General features: G+C 44.2%; 1 protein-coding gene across 4 annotated transcripts in view; it reads left to right on the forward strand.

The window, feature by feature from the left end:
* USP47 (ubiquitin specific peptidase 47) overlaps window positions 1-21,630 on the forward strand; it is a 154,073-nt gene that overhangs the window by 58,101 nt on the left and 74,342 nt on the right. For 3 of the 4 annotated variants that reach the window (XM_068260692.1, XM_068260689.1, XM_068260691.1), the window contains exon 2: window positions 18,678-18,881. In XM_068260692.1, coding sequence (XP_068116793.1) covers window positions 18,678-18,881 — 204 coding nt within the window. Of the gene's footprint in view, window positions 1-16,668; window positions 16,729-18,677; window positions 18,882-21,630 lie in introns of all 4 variants that reach the window. The other variant, XM_068260690.1, reaches the window with a different exon arrangement.

Here is a 21,630-nt window from a genome sequence, read left to right on the forward strand (position 1 = left end):
TGGAAATGTGGGAGAGGAGATAACCAGCTTTCTACTCCCTGGCAATGCACTAAAATAGAGCCAGGCCGATTTAGATAAGATTCATTACAGACACATTATATTGGAATGCTTGCAATGCAGAATACATGTAGACTACTTAATAAACACAGAGCAATCGGTAAATGGAATTTGAATGTACTGTAGAGCTTCCATGGATCGTACGTTACAGCTACATGATGCCTGATCATCTTCAGATCCCGAGTCTGATGCCAAGACCAGGCCACCTTCTTGCATTGCCCCATGGCCCAGTCCTGATGCTCAAATGCCCGCTGTAGGTACTTTTGGGAGTGGCCAGCGGTGAGCATGGGCATTCTGACCGGTCTGCAGTGCACATTGTGTTCTGCACCTTTCACAATCCTCTCATAGCCGACATTCCATTTATCAGCAGGGTTTGCTACAGAAGCTCCTGGCAGGCTAACATAAAAAGGCACTGTAGAGAAAGAATTCCCGGTAACGGCATCTGAAACACTTCCTACATCAACATATTTGCTATATGGAGAGGCAACCCTGCCCTTCCAGTACTGCTTCGCCTAGGCTGTTTAGTTATGCAGAATTTTCCTAAGGCTTCCTGGGATATTTCTGCTGACTTTGGAACACAGTAAAAAAAACATTCTGCAGCGATGCACCTAGCAGCAGTAATGATGTCACCACCAGTGATAAAATTAAAAAATGTAAATCAGGGCAAGGAAAGATTTTTTTTTTTTTTTTTTTCAGTGGGCGAACACTGACTAAATCCTTTATAAATGATTGTTGTTAAAAATAAACAATGTTATATATTGAGCTATATTCTGTAAAGTTAATTTGCACTCTCTTAATCCTGTGTCTAGTTGGTTCTTTGGATTTAATTTGGTGGGTATTTCAGCACACTTGAAGTAAGAGGGATATGGCGGTTGCCATATTTATTTCCTTTTAAACAATACCAGTTGCCTGGCAGCCCTGCTGGTCTATTTGGCACCAATAGTGTCTGAATCACACACCTGAAACAAGCATCTGACTTGCATCTTTTTCAGGGCCTATGGCTAATTGTATTAGTCAGAAGGTCTGCACGGCTGCCAGGCAATCTGCAATGTTTAAACGGACCTGAACTCAGAACTCCTCTCTGCTCTAAAAGATACACAACAGCATAATAACCTTTAAACAAAAAAAATTTCTTAGTTACAGCTGATAGAAATCCTAAAATAAATCTGCACAGTTTCTACTTCCTGATTCATGGAAGCAGACATCTTGTTTACAGCCTGTGCTTTCAAATGGCCTTATCTGCTTATATGCAGTCATGTGACACAGGCAGGGGGATCAAATTACAACTAGTGATTAAACACAAATGAGGGGAAATTACACAGGATAAACACTTTAAATACATACAGGGTGCATTACTGTTATGTTGTCCTGGTTTCCTGTGCAAGAGTTCAGGTCCACTTTAAAAGGAAATAACTGTGCCGCCCTCCATATCCCTCTCAGTTCAGGTGTCCTGCAAACCAGGAACATCCCACAAGACCTCCCGTTTGGAGAGTCTCTGGGCCAGTTGTCTATCCATCACTGTTTAGTCACCGGCAGCAGAGTCTCTCAGATCCTGACTCTTTCCCATTTTTCTGCTACAAACACATCACTGACTATTCGCTTGCTGCCTGGTAAATCTAACCTTTGACAGGAGATGTTGAAAGGTGGGATATCTTGACACCCTAAGGAAATGAGACATAGACACAACGGGATCCCAAATAGTGCAGCACGTTAGTAGTAAATGGATGTGTTAGGGGAGGCGCTCAGTACCAGTGGCTATCTATACTCCGGCACTTTTATTGACCTGAGGAAGCTGGGTTAGACCTGTGAAACGCGTTGCCTGCGCATAATGATTTTGTCTTATCTGTCGTCGTCATTGAAGTAAGCTACCTCACATTTCTGTGTTTTGTTTTTAATGTAATTTTATGTTCACTTGTGCGCCTCTTTACCCTTATCGCGTATTGTAATGAGATATGTTATTCACTTCACCTGTCATCGCCATACATCGGTAGAATTGGCCGCCGATCGACCATCAGATTCCAATCTGATAAAAATCGGTGCCACCAAGAGCATGCCTGATCGACAATCGGGCCAAATTTGGTCGCATGTATCGATCGGACATGCTGGAAAATCACAGGTCACAATGCTTGATTAGGTGTGTGGTGGTAACGTCATGTGATCATTGAAAACGACGCAATAGAAAACCCCGGCCGCAGTCCCCCTAATGTTTTTTTGTGTCCCCATCCTGTGTGTGTGCCGTTATACTTTGCCTGCCCGCCGTCCATGCTGAGTGTCTGTGCATTATTTCTGCATTCGTGACTACCAGCATCTAGCACGTGGGGCGCGTGTGTGATGTCACACCCATGCCCCATTTGCTATAACGTTGGCAATCACGTGGGGGTGCAAATATCGAAGTACAATGAAGACACACTTAAAACAGACAGGTAAAGTATAACTGCACTGGCAATCGCTTCACTTCCTGTTCGCGCCCATCCTGTGCCGTCTATTCAGCTTAAGGCTCAACACACACCATAAAATCTTGGTTGTTCAATCTTACCACTTCCATGTAGTATAAGAGCTTATCCAATCAATCATTCAAGGTATTTTCAATCTGTTGGCCCTTATACTTATAGATTTGGTAAATCTGTACAACCAAGATTGTATGGTGTGTGTTGAGCTTAAGAAACCCCCCCCCCCCGCGGTTTATATTCAATATATTTTAATCTTTCTCTACTCTCCTTAAAGTGAACCTGAACTCTTGCACAGGGCAGAAGGAAAACATAACAGAAATGCACCCTTTATGCATTAAGAGAGTTTAGCCTGTGTCTAATCGCGACTGTAATTTGATCTCCCCCCTGTGTCACATGACTGCCTATGACAGAGATGGCAGATAAGCCCATGTGAAAGCACAGGCTGTTAACAATATGGCCTCAATTCACTAAGCTTTATCAAACACTTAAAGGGACACTTAAGTCAAACAAAAAAAATGAGTTTCACTCACCTGGGGCTTCCAATATCCCCCTGCAGCTGTCCGGTGCCCTCGCCGTCTCCCTCCGATCCTCCTTGCCCTGCCGGCAGCCACTTCCTGTTTCGGTGACAGGAGCTGACAGGCTGGGGACGCGAGTGATTCTTCTCGTTCCCAGACACATTAGCACCCTCTATGCTGCTATATGGTATATGCTATAGCAGCATAGATGGCACTATTGTGGCCAGGAACGCGAAGAATCACTCGCGTCCCCAGCCTGTCAGCTCCTGTCACCGAAACAGGAAGTGGCTGCCGGCAGGGCCAGGAGGATCGGAGGGAGACGGCGAGGGCACCGGACAGCTGCAGGGGGCTATTGGAAGCCCCAGGTGAGTAAAACTCATTTTTTTATTTTTTTTTTACTTAAGTGTCCCTTTAACCGAATGTTTGATAATTTACCTCATGGGGAAAATCTAATTTTGAATTCACGTATTCAAGGTGTTATATATTTATCAAATGTTTTATCCATAAAACATTTAATACATCTGTAACATCTTAATGAATTCAAAATTAGATTTTACCCATGAGGTAAATTATCAAACGTTCGGTAAAGTGTTTGATAACGCTTGGTGATTTCAGGCCTTGGTCTGCTTCCATGAATCAGGAAGTAGAAAGAGTGTAGATTTATTTTAGGATTTGTATCAGCTGTAACAAAGAAATTTTTTTGTTTAAACGTTATTATTCTGTTGTGTATCTTTTAGAGCAAAGAGGATGTTGTGAGTTCAGGTCCACTTTAAGAAAATAACAATTTGTTGTAAAAAATCCCTCTCTTTGGAGTCTGTTGTAGATTTTTGAGAGAGAAGCTGATTAGGACCAGCTTGATTCTTAGAAGAAAAAGACGTTACAGAAAGCAAGAAATAAGAATCTCAATACAGAAGGAGAGAGAGGAAGGCCCTGGCACTATCTGTAGAATAATACCATCTGGGAACAGAATCTCAGATCCTGAGTGTTCTAGTGTTCAATAAATGGAAGATTTATGAGCAGACATAAGTACCTATCGTCATTGTAAATGAAAGAGTGGGAGAGGTTATACAGTTTGGAAGGGTTGTATCATTTTCTTAGAATCTTTAAGACCTCTAAAACGGCCATTGTAAGAGATTCTGAGGAGTGAAGCCGAGTACTCACCTAGTGATAGAGGAAGATGGCTCCAGTGATGTGTCCCTGACGACGAACACTCCCGATCCATTTTCCAGCTGGCGTGTATGTGCAACGGCACACGACGGGCACGAACAACACTCCAAGCAATTGCGTTACTTTGCGCTGGAGTCGTCCAGGAACTTAATGCTGGGTACACACTATGAGATTTTCTGGTCAATTTACTGTCAGATCGATTATTTCCAACATGTCCGATTTGCTTTTTGATCGATTTCCGAGCATTTTCCAATCGATTTCTGTGCACTTTAATAGGAAATCGATCGGAAAATGCTCGGAAAACGACCGGAAAGCAAATCGAACATGTTGGAAATAATCGATCTGACAGTAAATCGACCAGAAAATCTCAGTGTGTACCCAGCATTAAAGAGACTCCGTAACAAAAATTGCATCCTGTTTTTTATCATCCTACAAGTTCCAAAAGCTATTCTAATGTGTTCTGGCTTACTGCAGCACGTTCTACTATCACCATCTCTGTAATAAATCAACTTATCTCTCTCTTGTCAGACTTGTCAGCCTGTGTCTGGAAGGCTGCCAAGTTCTTCAGTGTTGTGGTTCTGTGATGCATCTCCCCCTCCAGGCCCCTCTCTGCACACTGCCTGTGTATTATTTAGATTAGGGCAGCTTCTCTCTTATCTTTTACAAACTGGATAAATCCTCCTCTGAGCTGGCTGGGCTTTCACATACTGATGAATTACATATGGGCAGAGCTGTCTGCACTCTGCAGGAAGAAACAGCCTGACACTTCAGTGGAAGATAGCTGCAGGGGGAAAGAAACACACAAATGATCTCTTGAGATTCAAAAGTAAGGGTGTATACAGCCTGCTTGTGTATGAATGTGTTTTCTATGTGTGGACATACTGTACATCAACCTACTTCCTGTTTTGGTGGCCATTTTGTTTGTTTATAAACAAACTTTTTAAAACTGTGTTTAACCACTTTTAATGCGGCGAGGAGCGGCGAAATTGTGACAGAGGGTAATAGGAGATGTCCCCTAACGCACTGGTATGTTTACTTTTGTGCGATTTTAACAATACAGATTCTCTTTAAGAGGAACTTCAGCCTAAACAAACATACTGTCATTAACTTACATTAGTCATGTTGATCAAAATAGATGGGTAATATAATCTCTTACCCACCCTGTTTTGAAAGAACAGGAAAATGTTTGAGATTTCAGGGGGGTAGCCATCTTTTTGGTTGAGAGGAGGTGACAGGGAGCATGAGCCACAGGATTCAATTCATAAAAGGCTTTGCGGTTGAGAAAATCTGGGAGGGTAAATACTGCATTCGGTGTTTTAGACCTTTGTGTGCTAATTCATAAAGATTTTCACAGCTGCCTTTGAAGTTTGGTAAATTACTGCAGCTCATTGAGCGGTACAGCAGAAGTGTGGCGTTCTTACTTTTGTTATAAGATGGAATTACGGCTCCCTGCACCGACTCGCAGAGACTTCGGCTCCCTGCACCGACTCGCAGAGACTTCGGCTCCCTGCACCGACTCGCAGAGACTTCGGCTCCCTGCACCGACTCGCAGAGACTTCGGCTCCCTGCACCGACTCGCAGAGACTTCGGCTCCCTGCACCGACTCGCAGAGACTTCGGCTCCCTGCACCGACTCGCAGAGACTTCGGCTCCCTGCACCGACTCGCAGAGACTTCGGCTCCCTGCACCGACTAGCAGAGACTTCGGCTCCCTGCACCGACTCGCAGAGACTTCGGCTCCCTGCACCGACTCGCAGAGACTTCGCATTGTTAAGACCTCACCAGAGGTGTCGTAATTATCATCTGACTTGCCCCTTGTTGAAGGCTTTATGAACTGACATTTGCTGACAATTTACTGACGTGTTGGAAGTAATTACAGCCAAGTCGGTAATTTACCTCACTGCTCTGTAATTTCAGTTTTTCACGCGGTAACAGCCTTTATGAATTAACACTTTGCTAAGTGCTTGGGAAAGTCTGCTGTTTTCAGCACTACCACATGCATTAATGCTTTATGAATTGAGGCCAATGTTCCAACTGTCTTGTGTCTTGATCACCACTCCCAGCTGCGCGCTGTAGGCAACGAGAACATCATCATCAGATATCCCATCATGCTTTGCACAGCATCAGGGGAAAAATGCCTGGGCAGATTTATTTGATGGGCGGAGCTTAGCTCCTGTGCAGCTAAAAAATGAGGCTTGGGTAAGAAAAACAAAGTTTTTTTGATGCTGTGAAACTGTTAAAGAAACACCAAGCCTTTTCAGTTCTGCTGACTAGATTTTTAGTCTGGAAGTTCACTTTAACCATGTAAGCCTTAACTGGCCGTGTATACACATCCAGTGTAGTTGTGGAGGTACACTTACCTCCAGTTTACTAAGTGAGGCACATGTGGTATCATTTTTTTACCGGACGAGTTGTAGAATACATTTTGGTGTGTTTTAAAGCTTGGACCCATCACATAAGAAATAGGTAGGGACAAGCTGAATCTATCTCAATCCAACATAAAAAAAAAAAAGTTCAGAATTATGATCAAACTTGGGAAAGCATTAGTAAAACTACATAAGACATACAGTATGTGGGTAACATTTTAAGTGTGATAAGTAGTAAAATAGATTTTGGGGTTAAGGGCTATGTCTTGTGTATTCTTTTTAGCAACAAGCTGAATCAAAAGCAATAACATTTTCGTATAGTCTGTATGAAAACCAAGACTTGTAAAATAAAAACAATGACAGAATATAAAAGAAAATAACTATATTGTTACCTTAGGAACTTGGCTTTTTATGTATGCCATGGGGTTATATTACTGTTATTTGTGCAAATAAGGTATTGTAATCATTGATGGTGTACAATGAGAAAGCAAAAAATACAAAACAGACACCTTTATTTCCAAATACAATATTGTCACCATACATTGTGCTAGGAACATAGTGTAAATGTTGTAATAACCAGAATGGATAAGCAAATACAATTTGTGGGTTTAAAGGATACCCGAGGTGACGTGACATGAGATAGACATGTGCATGTACAGTGCCTAGCACACAATAACTATTCTGTGTTCTTTTTTTCTTTTTCTGCCTGAAAGAGTTAAATATCAGGTATGTAAGTGGCTGACTCAGTCCTGACTCAGACAGGAAGTGACTACAGTGTGACCCTCACTGATAAGACATTCCAACTTTAAAACACTTTCCTAGCAGAAAAATGCCTCTGAGAACAGAAAAGAGATAAAAAGGGTCAATAGTTCATAGATTTTAGCTCTGGCAAACTTCAATGAATGTGTCATTGAGCGAAAACAATAAAACAGTTAAAACTTAAAAAGAAGATTTAAACTTAAAATAAAACTGGTATATCTTAAAAAGTCATTTTTAGGAAAAGGAAGATAGATGCAATCATTTTTTTTTTTCATTAGTTTATTTTCGCCTCGGGTGTCCTTTAACTTATAGTTAGCGCTGTTTATTGTAAAGCGATATTGGATGTAAATGGAGAAATAGCAGCCTGTAATTGTACAATCTTGCTTATATACAGCTGTTAAAGCAGTAGGATCAGCCATACTATGCCAGGGGAAAAAAAACACATATATCAGTAGATAAATACAGGCTGTGCTTACATAACACATGTCTTGTACCGTCCATGTTTTGATTTGAGTGAATTTTATATAGTAAATTAAGAGAATTCTGTCCTGGTGGGAACCATGTCTTTTGCCCACAGTTTAGGCTAAATCCTGATGTCATTTCTGCCCTTTACTTTTTTTTCTTTGCTCCTCCAATCGCGGAGTCACCTCAGCCTTGCTTGTAAACACAAGTGAGCAGGGATCGTGTTTCAGATAGGCAGCTAGGCAGGGAAATAAATGGAAGAGGAGGAATATATTATAGATAAAAAGAACTCCCAGCATGCAACGGTTTGGCACTGACTATTAAAGGGCCAATGCTCCTTAAGTATGTGATAACTCCAAATCATAACAGCAGAAAAAGTTTTGAATGCAGGATTAGCATCTTTATCACTTAATATACTCAGACCACTTGCTGTTGAAATTTGATTTGTATAATGACAATCCCGCTTTAAGGATTATATGGTAGAAGAATAACACTTCTACCTTTTACAGTAGAGATTCTCAAAGTCAGAGTAATGGTTAAACTTCTTTGGCTTTTAATAGTAATATACACTTGACTCAATTGTACAATTACGGGCGCCTCCAAACCACCTTCTGCGGTTTTAATACCCCCATCTTGGCTTGTGCACCTTTGGATGACGTCCAGGGGTACAAATCTTTTCCTTGAAGCTGCGACCAATCCTTCCATTCAAAACAAGGCCGAGGGGGGATGGTATTTCCCCACCTGCTGAATCAGTGGTTGCTTCTAGCAACCCATCCTTATTGGGCTCCCGGTCTCTGTGTTCTTTTTTGTTTTGTACAAGTGTGGCTAAACTGAGAAATAGTGTGTGCTTTTCCCCCTTATTTTCTCTTTGCCTTATTTGTCCTGGGGGAAAAAAAATCATTTAGGTGTGATAAGTAGTAACAAAGTTATTGGCGAATGAATGGGAGAAGCACTGATATGTGAAAATTGCTCCTGTCCTGAAGTGGTTAAAGATCCGATCCGCCGTGGCGGTCGTTATCGCTGTTAGATGCTAAACGATGTTTGCGTGATCGTGTGCCTGTACCCACGTCGTGAGATTGCAGAAACGACCACTCGTCACTCAAAAAAATAGTCAGTCGTCGGAAAAATCGTGAGGTGAGTACGGGCCTTTAGAGAATGCGGCTATTGTTCTCGGTTACTGTAAGTAACTGCATCTAAAACAGGGATTTTCGAACTCCAGTCATGCAGGGCCATATTCATGCCAGTGTTTAGGATGGACTGAGAAATGGACAACTTTCCTTAATCTGTCCCTTCATTTACTTCAAGCTGTGCTAAAAATGTGTGAGGACCCCGTCGGCCGTTGAGAACTGGAGTTGGACATCCCTGGTGTAGAGCCTGAGAGACGAGCGAGTTGACCAAAAATCCCACCAGGACCCATCAGTACCTACTGTTGCTGATGGACTGAATATCAGTAGTAATATTACCAATACCATACTGACGGCTTCCGTTACTCATACCTCACACTAATCTACCGAAGTGTAAGTACCGTAAATACTCTAATATAAGCTGAGATTTTGGGGCAAAAAATTTGATTTGACCCAAAAGCAATGCTGCTTATACTCTAGTCTTAACACTTGCCCAAGTGCCCCTGCCATGTGCACAGTGTAGGAAGGACTGCGGAGTGCCGACAGAATCGTTCAGACGAAACTCAGTCAGCTTGCCTGTTGCCGTCTCACATCTATGACACCCTCTAGTGGCGAAGTACCACTGCATAGCGTCATAGATGTGAGACGGCAACAGGCAAGCACGGGATTCCTGATGGCAAGGAACGGTGAGTGAAAGCTCCCGCCGTACGCCAACACTCTGCTTACGTAGCCTGTGTATGCCGGTGGGGGACACACTGTTGATATGTACTTTACTGCTCCGCTCTGCGGAGGGAGGGGGGGGGGGGGAGGTTGGAGACTCTGGGAGACACGTCACGCATCCCTTCACTGTGGACTGAGTTTCACTCAGCTGGGGGACACGCTGCCAATATATACTTTAATGCTCCACTGGGGGGAGGGGGAAGTCAGGAACTCAAGTCTGGCATCCCTTCACTGCTCACATAGATGTTTTTGAGGTATATATTTACATACTGGTTTTCTTTATTCTCTCTATATTCATTGGAAATTTCTTGCAATGGCTTTTTGTTTTTTACAATGAATTGCATAAACCATATGGCATATGACAGGGCACTCGGGGAGGGGGATTTTTATCAGTATTTTTGAATAGATTACAGTTTTGTTTAACATAGGGCTTACGGGAGTACATTTGACAGTATATATAGCTTCTGCAACGCCTACCCCTGGCTTCTATTAGGGTCAATCACTTTTCCCTTGTTTTATAGGTAAAAGTTGGGGAGTCGGCTTATATTCGAGTATATATGGTATATGTCTGGTTCCTGGCAGCGTGCATCCAGTACCTCCTTATTGCCAGCAGAATGGGAGTTCCTTCCCCCAGCACAAAGCAGATCACCTGACCCAGCCCACCTCCTCTCATTGCTAATATACTGTAGATTAACTGTTCATGGCCATCACTGCACCTATGCACATTATTTTTTTACAAACACACTGGGTAAGGTAAATGCTATATTACACACAGACCAGAGAGGAGGTAAATGCTTTATTACACACAGACCAGAGAGTTAGCAGACAGGAATTTATGATGAGACGCTGCAGTGCTGGCCACAGGGAAGTAATATCAGCAACCCATAGGAGGTGGGTGGGGTCAGCTCTGTTGTCATTGAAAGACTGATGCCCCCTTTTCTCCTCTCCCAGATTACCTCTTCTGAATGATGATGAGATTATGGGGTGGAGTTTAAAAAGTTCATACACTGTTAATCAGGCTAATCATACTAAATATGACATATGCACAGGAAGACAGGTTTGCAAACTCAGCATACCAGGTAATTTAGACATTAACGCAGAAATGATTCATGTGCAAAGCACGGAACTATTTGTATTGTGTAGAGTAGTAGAGGGAAAAAACACAGAGAGATCCGGGAGCCCAATCTGGTGCAATAACGTTAGTATATCAGTGTATGGTGCTTAGATCTTAAGATATTATACTCACAAAAGTGGGTTGCAGCAGAGGCAACCCCTCGTATTCGCAAGTGGGGAAGTAACCGTCCCCACTCGGCCTTTAGTTTCTGGATGGTCGCTGCTCCAAAAAGTGATTGCGAAATCGAGTCACTCGATTTCAAGCTCCCCTCTACAAAAAGGGGTATCGAAAATCTTGGCAACAAGTAGGAGGCGCCCGGGGTGAGGAGTATGTGATACACAATGTTGTTAGGCTACTACAGGTGCTCCACAGGGTAGGTCCAACAATATGTGTAATACAGTCTTACCTTATGGATAAGAAATTTGGTCGAGATTCAATTAAGGCAGATCAGTTTAATAAGAGCACTTTAGACAAAGCGTTTCACGGCCACAGCCGCTTCCTCAGGTCAATACAGTGCCTGAAGTTAGTAGTGTCCGAGTATCCGGGCACCTTTTTTTATTTGTATTGTGAATGCTGATCTATTCTTCACAACATGTATTTAACTGAGGCTTTAGCTGCTTAGCTTCCGGGATTTGTCCAGCCCTGGCATTTTTGTGCAGAGAAAAGTAATACTCTAAACCCTTTCCAATCCTTTTTCAGCTTCACCCATGTCGTCCCCAGCCCCTTTTGGGGTTTTTTGTTTTTTTCCAGGGTACTGGGGAGAACATGGTTGTTCCTGAAAGAGGATTGGGGCCAAGGCTTCTGAGGTTCTGTGTCCATGCACCTGTGGCGCTGGGCATGGCCCGACATCCGTTGCGGGGCCAGCTCACAGGCTGTATTGTGCGACGCTCGTTGCTCCTGGAGGAGATCACAGTGGCAGACTTTTAATCCCTGTGGTTAGTTGCTAGGAGTCGGCTGAAAGGACCAAGCAGGATGACCCTACTTCCTGATAAGACTCGCCGACAGGGCAAGTCTCCGAACACGAATGGGGTGCATTGCAGAGGACATGAGGTGATTGGAAAACAGCAGGCACCGCAGTAATTGCCTAAACAGATCTGTGAACATTTCCAGATAGTCATTTTATTTTACAGTGGTCGTTTTCGGTACCCTTTAAGTGACGATGGCTGAAGGCATTAATCTCATACTTATGCCGCATGCCGGAAGTTGCTCTCTCGTCCCTCACCTTTTTCCATAGCATCAGTACTAGATACCAGAGCGACGCGTCTGTACAGCGCTGGTTCCCCCGCAGTGTCCTCTGCAGGACTGAGCTCGATCATGTCAGGTGACTCATTATGCTTCCTAGACCCTCTTATATCCCATCCTTCCCACGCACGACCATCTGAGCATATTATTATTTAGTATTTATATAGCGCCAACATCTTCCGCAGCGCTGTACAGAGTATATACTGTATATTGTCTTGTCACCTAACTGTCCCCTCAGAGGGGCTCACAGTCTAGTCACTACCACAGTCATATGTCTATGTATGTAGCATGTAGTGTATGTATCATAGTCTAGGGCCAATTTAGGGAAAGCCAATTTACTTATCTGTATGTTTTTGGGATGTGTGAGGAAACAGGGGTGCCCGGGGGAAACCCACGGAGACACGGGGAGAACATACAAACTCCTTGCAGATGTTGACCTGGCTGGGAATCAAACCAACGACCCAGCGCTGTAAAGCGAGAGCGCTAATCACTATGCCACATATACAACAGGCGTTTGTCAGATATTCTCGCTGCTTCGCTCCCTTCCGTGTTTGAGCGTGGCTGTACTGTGTCTGTGGCATGAAGCAACTGCACAAGCGTGGACTGTTTGTGGTCCCAAGCAGCAGCGGTGAGGTTGAGGACAGTCTGGAAAGCCTGTGGAGCATCTGTATGTATTTGGGATGACATCACTGATTGGGAGAAGTTTGGCGGTGATATAGCGCGTTTACCGGTTATCTCGTTGCTGCGTCAGACAACAGCGCTGCCACTTCACCCACTGACTGGGGGCGGCCCCTGCACAGGCTAGGCTTCCATTTAGCAGCATATTGATTGCGTAAAGTCCACATTGGACATCCTACAATGTGATTATTGTGCTGGAAGACAGTCCCACCACGGCTCTCACTCCGTATTCCAGCCTTTGTGTAAACCTCCAGCTGCCGGGATTCTGCAGGCTCATCTGGTTTTATTGTGATTTATACCCGAGTATTCAGCCCTTTCCCTTGATAAAGGTGTGGGTTAAAGAGGAACTTCAGTGAAAATAATGTAATGAACAAAAGTGCTTCATTTTTACAATTATGTACAGTGTTCTCCCCAGAATTTGTTTCTAGCCGGGTGGCATGAAAAAGTAGCCGGGTGGGGCGAGATGAAAATGCAGGGCAACTCTGCTTACAGCATAGGAGGAGGTGAGGAGCTGCGCCGATGACAGCCGGGTGGTCACCAAATCTAGCCGGGTGGAGCACCCGGCTAAAAGAGCCTGGGGAGAACACTGATGTATAAATGATACATTTGTAATTTGATTGTATAATCTTTCCTCTCCCTGATTTACATTCTGACATTTATCATATGGTGATATTTTTATTGCTGGCCGCTGATGTCACTGGAAGTAGCTGCTGCTTGCTTTTTTGGCAGTTGGTAATGGCTGTTATTTCCCACAATGCAACAAGGCTCCCACAGTGTGATATCAGGACCATGGTCCGGACATCACACTGTGGGAGAGGTTTCTTCACAATATCAGGCATACAGCGCCCCCTGATGATCCGTTTGCGAAAAGAAAAAGACTTCTCATGGGAAAGGGGGTATCAGCTACTCATTGGGATGAAGGTCAATCCTTGGTCATGGTTTACTTTTAAAGAGTACCAAAACCTAAGCTCGGGTACAAAATGGGATATTTGCCTATAGAGAGGGAAGAGGATCTACGCGATCCTGATGTGGAGGGGACCGCGCTCAGCAACGGGGGGGCTTTAGACCGCCAACGGAAGCCTCAATAGGATCCTGAGGCTTCCCTCTGTTCAGGGTAAGGGCTTGTTTTGAACCCGAGCTTCAGCTTAGGTTAACTTTAACCTGTAGCCGGAATAACTAAGCTGGCTGCGCGCTGCACTCGGTATTAACCTCCCAGCGGCTACCAGGAGTCAGGCTCGGGGTTACCGCTCTGAGCTGCGGTTTTCCAGCCCAACTGACTCGGGGTTACCGCTAAGGAGGTTAAGCCAAGTACCCACTGGGAGATCACAGCCTGAATTTGTTAGTATTGTTTGCAGAGTTGGAAATGAACAGTCATGTAAATGCACGACATCGCCAAAAAATCGTTTTGTCGTGAAAAATTATTTAGAAAAATGGCTTAGTGTTTATAGGCCTTCAGGCAAGGAGGCTTTATAATAATGTGTGGGCCTGATTAGTCCTCTGCTTCCCCAGTATTGGGAAGTACAGCACTGCCTGTATAACCATCAGTACGGGTCAGGAAGATGGCAGTATACTGACAGGGCGCTGTACACTAGGGGAGGAGAATGCTGCATCCACTGTCCTCCTAACAGGACAAATTATCTTGTGCATTTTAAATCAGAGCTCCCCAACCCTGTCCTCAAGGCCCACCACAACAGTACATGTGTTGCAGGAAACCACAAACATGCACAGGTGAGGTAATCAGTGCCTCTGCAGAGCTGATTATCTACCTCTGTGGATTGCCACAAAACATGCACCATTGGTGGGCCTTGAGGACAGGGGTGGGGAACACTGCTTTAAAGGACACCTGAAGCAAGAGGGATACGGAGGCAGACATACGGTATTTATTCCCTTTTAAAAAATACCAGTTTCCTGGCTGCCCTGCTGATCCTCTGCCTCTAAGGCCCCATTCACACTAGAGCGTTTTGCCGCGATTTCGGCAAAACGCTCAAACGCTAGCACTTTTTAAAAGCACTAGCGTAATGAAACCCTATGGGCCCATTCTTACTTGGGCGATTTACTCTAATAGACGCAAATCGCCCAAAAACGGGACACGCAAATGCATCGCCTGCACCATTTTTAGGCGATTTCCCGGTGATCGCATTTCAGTGCTATAGAAGCGCTAAACGCGATTACCACACTTTTTTTTTTTTCGCGTGAAATCGCAGAAAAATCACTCCTGCAAAACGTGTTTCTAAGTGTGAATGGGGCCTCATACTTTTAGAGAGGTTTCTGACATTTTTGTCAGATCTGACAAGATTAGCTGCATGCTAGTTCGTGGTGTTGTTGCAGACGCTGTTGTAACCAAATCCATCAGCAGGACTGCTGGGCAACTGGTGTTGTTTAAAAGGGAATACATATGGTTGCCTCCATATTTTTCTCACTTCAGTTGTAAGGAAAAGGATGAGAGTTCCTAGGGAAATTGAGACCTAGATTAAGTCCCCAATTAGGGCCTTTCCCCACTAGCCACGATCCATTTCAAAGCGCGCATTACAGCCATTTTGCCAATCGCAACAGCACTACGATGCTCATTTTCCATTTGCGCAATTTGTTTTTGGCCAAGCCAGCCCAATTGTCAGCCCGACCGATTTCTGTTGAGATTGCGGTTCATTCCCAACAGCTTTACGGCGCAACTCAGATGAGTGGAAATTGCAGATTGCAAGATTGTGACGCAGCACGATTGCACTTCCTGGTGGAAAAGGGCCATTACACACTGAATAGGATGAAAAACTCATTAGGTTATCTGTGAATTAACTTAAGGTGGCCATACACAGGCCGATTTGCCATCAGATCGACCAACAGATAGATCCCTCTGTGATCGTATCTGATCAGAGAGGGATCGTATGGCTGCCTTCACTGCAAATAGATTGTGAATCGATTTCAGCATGAAACCGATCACAATCTGTGTGGGTGGTGCTGCTGCCGCCGCTTCCCCCCCCCCCCCCCCACCACCACCACCACCCAAATGCATGACCTGCTCCGGCCGGCGCGAGCCCCCCGGCCACCGCTTTCTTCTTCTCCCCTGGGCTCTGGGTTCCGGATGGCTTTACTTCTTTCTGTCCGGGGAAGTTTAAACAGTAGAGGGCGCTCTGTTTAAACTTCCTGCCGAGACAGGAAATGAAGCCTGCTGTACTCGGAACCCAGCGGAGAAGAAGACAGCGAGGACTCGCGCCGGCCAGAGCAGGTAATGTATTGCCGCTGTATTGCTCCGGTCGTCAGACATTCGAACGCCGCTATCGACGCACTCCTGACCTGCCGGCGATCAAGCAAAATCTTCCGCACGGACAGATCGACGGGAATCAACGGGAACGATTGATTTCGGATGGAAATCGATCGTTCTGTCAGCATTTGCGCAATGATTTCACAGCAGATTCGATCACAGTGATCGAATCTGCTGTATATCGGCGGGAAAATCGTTAGGTGTATGGGCCCCTTAAGTTTCATTTGCATGGCCAGTACTTTCACAACATATCAGTATTCCTTAAGGCTAGTTTCAGCTAATTAGGGTCGCATAACGTGCCCCTAACGCAACGCCTGGTGCTCTCTAAGGTGGACGTCAGAGTGAGCCGCGTTGTGCAGCTCACTCTGGTCCCGCCCGGCCAATCGCCGCACAGAGCGGCCGCTCCAGGAAGTTAACACTGCACGTCACAACGTGCAGTGCATATTAATTAGCCATGTGCCCGGCCGCTCTCCGCTCCTCCCCAACATTACTGCGCATGTCCAAGCAGTCTAACGCGGCTCTGCCGCTTCTAAAGTACTGCATGCAGTACGTTGTGTTATGGCGCAGCGTTACTGTGTAACGCAACGTGGGCACTGTGAACGGCCCATTTATTTTTTATTGCTGTGCGGTGGGGTGCGTTACAGGCTGCACTAACGTGCGCCTGTAACGTCCCACTGTGAAACCAGCCTAAGACTTGATAATGTAATGTTTTGAGTGCCTCTGTTGTACTTTTCCTCAATGAGCGATGTCTCTGCTACAGGGGTTGTTTTGGAGTTGCAGACAAAGTATCTTAAATGAAATGAAGAAGAAGTTCTCACAGGTACTCCGGTTGTGGTGTGCTGTGGCATTTTTCCTGTGTGGCGTGGTCAGGGGGCGGCACGGCAGCCATCTTGCATGACATTGACTTTAGCACGCTTGTGTCCTCAGAGAAAACATTAACTCTGCTTGAAATATTGATTGGACTGCTTAATGATGTACTGCTGTTCTCAACTCTAGATTAGTCATAAAAGTTTATTTATAGAGCTCTCTCTTTTTCCATATGATGGTAATAATGGAGATTAGAGGTGGTATATGTATGTTTATCCTGTGTAGACCTATGTGAGCATTCTGCATTTGAATTTAGTGGGTTTGGACATCTTAATCATTTTTTTTTTGCGCTTAACTAACCTACACACAGCATAGGGGTAAATATGACTTTCAAATATTAACCCAACCGTTATTTTTACTCTGCATACAACTACCTTCTGTCCTCCTCTAGAATTACCCATACACATTCATAAACAAGACTTCTCACAAGCTGTTCCCATCCTCTGGAAATCCCTTCCAAAACACATTTGCTACTCTCTAACCCTTTACACCTACTCCTAATACTCACCTGTTTAGGCACGTGCATCCCCTTCAGGCTCTAACCTAGCCTTCACTGCATGCGGAATCTGGCAGACACACTCAGACTAGGGATATACAGCTTACTCATGGAAATGTTCACATGGCCATGCAGGAGGGATAGTGACTGCTCTGAGTCCTATCATGGCTTCAGACGGAGTGGTTGGAGGGAATGAGCAGGCACTTCGAGACTGTAGTCTTTTTGCCCAGACAAAAACATTTGATCGAACGTAGCTTTAAAAGTTAATTTAAACATCCATGATCGATATTAATCGATCTTAGTTAATCTGAAGCAATGCTGAAAAAAAAAAAAAGGTTGCCCCTGAGGATGGCTCTGTATCCCAAAGAGCCCTCTGTCTACATACTTCCTGATAGTTGAATGCTGTATGGCCAACTTAAAGGGACACTATAGTGAAAAAAATGCCCAAAAGTTCAATGTAATAAGAGTATTGTGCAAACAAAGATCGTTTGTTTTATTGACAATTTCAATCCCAGTAGAAATTCTATCTGGTCCCACAAAATGCTCTGAGAGAATGCTGCATAGCTAAACAGCCTAGGCTATGCATCATTGGCAGGACGGGGCTACAATATGTATACTGTACAGCAATAAATAGCTATTGAAAGTGTTTTTGTTGCTGAAAACATGGAAATTAATATAAAAGTGGGTGTCCTGATTGATATACTGCATTCTACTGTATGTCGATACAGTGCTTTTTTAATTACTTTTTTCTGCAAGGGCAGTATATCTACACCCTGCAGCACTTTATCTGAAGTCGCAGGGACATATATAGTCGTCTTTGGGTTTCTATGCACGCCCACGTGCCCACCAGCTGCTGTTATATGTCAAATTGGTGAATGGGAACATATGTTCCCAAAGCCAATCTAAGTGCCTGATTCATGAATAATCAGTGCTGTAACAAACCGCACTAATTATTTAATGAAAGTATACATCAGCATTCTAAGGCAGGCCAAAAATATTGCAGGTACAAAAAAAAAAAGAAAAAATCCACAAACCTTTTCTGGGGGAAAAAAAATAATAATTTGTGTGATAAGTAGAGATAGAGTTATTGGCGAATGAATGGGAGGAGAGATAAAAATGGGAAAATTACTCTGGTCCATAAGGGGAAATAACCTGTAGTGGTCAAGTAGTTTCTATGTGACTATCCCAATAAGCTTTCAGCATGCCACTAAGCCTCGGCTTCTTACTGTATTACCCCAGGGGAGGGGTATCTGCAGCACAAGAGCATGACTGTGTGTGATTGGGAATTTAAGGCTGCTTGTTGTGGCTTGGCAGTCTTGTAACAGCACAAAGCAGCCAGTGCACAGCGCTGTGTCCCTCTTCTCAGTACGCTCAATGCTGACCTCAGACTCTTCTGTCTCTTTCAGATAGAAAATGCTGCTGATGAGCCGCGAGTGCTGTGTATAGTGCAAGACACCACTAACTGCAAAACCATCAATGAGCGCATCACCCTAAACCTTCCTGCCTCCACCTCTGTGCGCCAGCTGTTCCAGGATGTGTCCAGCAAGACGGGCTATGTCAGCGGGACCTTCAGTCTAAAGTGGGGGAATGGAGCCACCAGCGGAGACATGGTGCGTATTTCGTGTTCTGTAACCTGGGCCTTAAAGCCAATGGGTACCGCTAATAAAAAAAAAAAAAGTCAGATACTCACCTAAGGAGAGGGAAGGCTCGGTCCTAATGAGCCTCCCCTCTCCTCTCCCGGTGCCCTCGGTGCTGCGCTGGCTCCCCCGTTCGCGACCGCCGCCGCAGGGACTTCGGAGGTCTTCGGGAGCACTCGGGCTTCCGAAGACGGGCCGCTCCATACTACGTACGCGCTCGCGCGTCATAGAGGGCGCTCGCGCATGTGTAGTATGGAGCGGCCGCGTCATCGGGAGCCCGAGTGCTCCCGAAGGCTTCCGAATGCTGCCTTCGGCATGCGGAAATGGCAGTATTTGACCGAACTGGTCGAATACTGCCACGAGGGATCCTGCGCGGGACCGGTCACCGGGAGAGGAGAGGGAAGGCTCATTTGGACCGAGCCTTCCATCTCCTTAGGTGAGTATCTGACTTTTTCTTTTTTTTAAACGGTAAACATTCACTTTAAAGAGACACTGAAGCAAAAAAAAAACTATGATATTATGATTTGTGTGTGTAGTACATCTAAGGAATAAAACATTAAGATCAGATACATCAGTCTAATTGTTTCCAGTACAGGAAGAGTTAAAGGAGAACTGTAGTGAGAGGTATATGGAGGCTGCCATATTTATTTCATTTTAAGCAATACCAGTTGCCTGGCTATTCAGCTAATCCTCTGCCTCTAATACTTTCAGCCATAGGCCCTGAACAAGCATGCAGCAGATCAGGTGTTTCTGACAAATTTAGACAGATATGACAAGATTAGCTGCATGCTTGTTTCTGGTGTGATTCAGACACTTCTTTAGGCAAATAGACCATCAGGGCTGCCAGGCAACTGGTATTGCTTAAAAGGAAATAAATATGGCAGCCTCCATATCCCTCTCACTACAGTTCTCCTTTAAGAAATCCAGTTGTTATCTCTATACAAAAAAGCCATTATCTCTACGACTTTCAAAGTCGTGGAGAGGGCTGTCTTCTGACTTCTATTATCTCAACTATAAGTGAACAGTTTTCTTTTTCTCTGCCAGAGGAGAGGTCATTAGTTCACAGACTGCTCTGAAAGACTCATTTTGAATGCTGAGTGTTGTGTAATCTGCACATATTAGAGAATGATGCAATGTTAGAAAAAACACTATATACCTGAAAATAAAAATATGAGAATATTTTCTTTGCTGCTAATCTTCTAGTAATTATTCATAGTACACAACCAATTCATTATATCATATATATTTGTTTCGCTTCAGTGTCTCTTTAACCACTTCACCACTGAGAGGTTTTACCCCCTGACCACCAGAGCAATTTTCACCTTTCAGCGCTCCTTCCATTCATTCGTCTATAACTTTATTATTACTTATCCCAATGAAATGAACTGTATCTTGTTTTTTTTGCCACCAATTAGGCTTTCTTTAGGTGGGACATTATGCCAAGAATTATTTTATTCTAAATGTGTTTTAGTCGGGAAATAGGAAAAAATGTGGGAAAAAATTATTATTTTTCAGTTTTCGGACATTATAGTTTTTAAATAAAGCATGCTACTGTAATTAAAACCCATGAAATGTATTAACCCATTTGTCCTGGTTATAAAACCATTTAAATTATGTCCCTATCACAATGTTTGGCGACAATATTTTATTTGGAAATAAAGGTGCATTTTTTTCAGTTTTGCATCCATCCCTAATTACAAGCCCGCAGTTTATAAAGTAACAGTGTTATACCCTCTTGACATAAATATTTAAAAAGTTCAGTCCCTAAGGTAACTATTTATGCTTTTTTTTTTATTGTATTTTTTTTTTTTTTAATTACAAAAAAAAATAAAAATTGGGGAGTGTGGGAGGTAATGAGTTAATTTATTGTGTAAATGTAATGTTTGTGTATGTAAAATGCTTTTAGGGTGTAGTTTACTATTTGGCCACAAGATGGCCACAGAGTGTTTGTTTACATGCGACCTGTAAGCGTCCGGAAGGACGCTTACAGGAAGCAGTAGGAGGCTGGGAGACGCACAATGATCTCGCTGTTTCTGAAAGAAGCAGCAGATCATTGCGGGGGCTAGATCAACGAACGGGAATGGATTTTCCCGTTCATTGATCTCCGGGCGAGCGGGCGGCGGCGTGCACGAGCGGCGGGTGCGCGCGCACGAGCGGCGGGAGCGCGGACAGCGGCGGTAGCGCGGAAGGTACGGATTTCTCCGTCCCTGGTTTTTTAGGAGGGAAAAAAGGGGCGGAGAAATTCGTACCGCTGGTGGTAAAGTGGTTAAAGGGATCCTGAGGTGAGAGGGATATGGAAGCTGACTTATTTATTACGTAGTACACAATAACAGTTGCCTGGCAGCCCTGCTGATCTATGTGGCTGCAGTAGTGTCTGAATCACACCAGAAACAAGCATGCAGCTAATCTTGTCAGATCTGACAATAATGTCAAACACCTGATCTGCTGCATTTTTGTTATGGGTCTATGGCTAAAAGTATTAGAGGCAGAGGATCAGCAGGACAGCCAGGCAACTGGTATTGCTTAAAAGGACATAAAAAGGACAATCCGCTAGATTGTAAGCCTTTGGGCAGGGTCCTCACTCCTTTTGTGTCCTACCTGATCATGCACCTCCATTACTGTGCACCCATCCTATGCATTTGAGTGAACCTAACTTGCCTAACTCCATGCTCCCATCCAGTGACTGACTAAGCATTACCTTGTACTCATACTGTGCTGTGTG

Source organism: Hyperolius riggenbachi, chromosome 11, assembly GCF_040937935.1.
Source record: "Hyperolius riggenbachi isolate aHypRig1 chromosome 11, aHypRig1.pri, whole genome shotgun sequence".
Taxonomy (NCBI): domain Eukaryota; kingdom Metazoa; phylum Chordata; class Amphibia; order Anura; family Hyperoliidae; genus Hyperolius; species Hyperolius riggenbachi.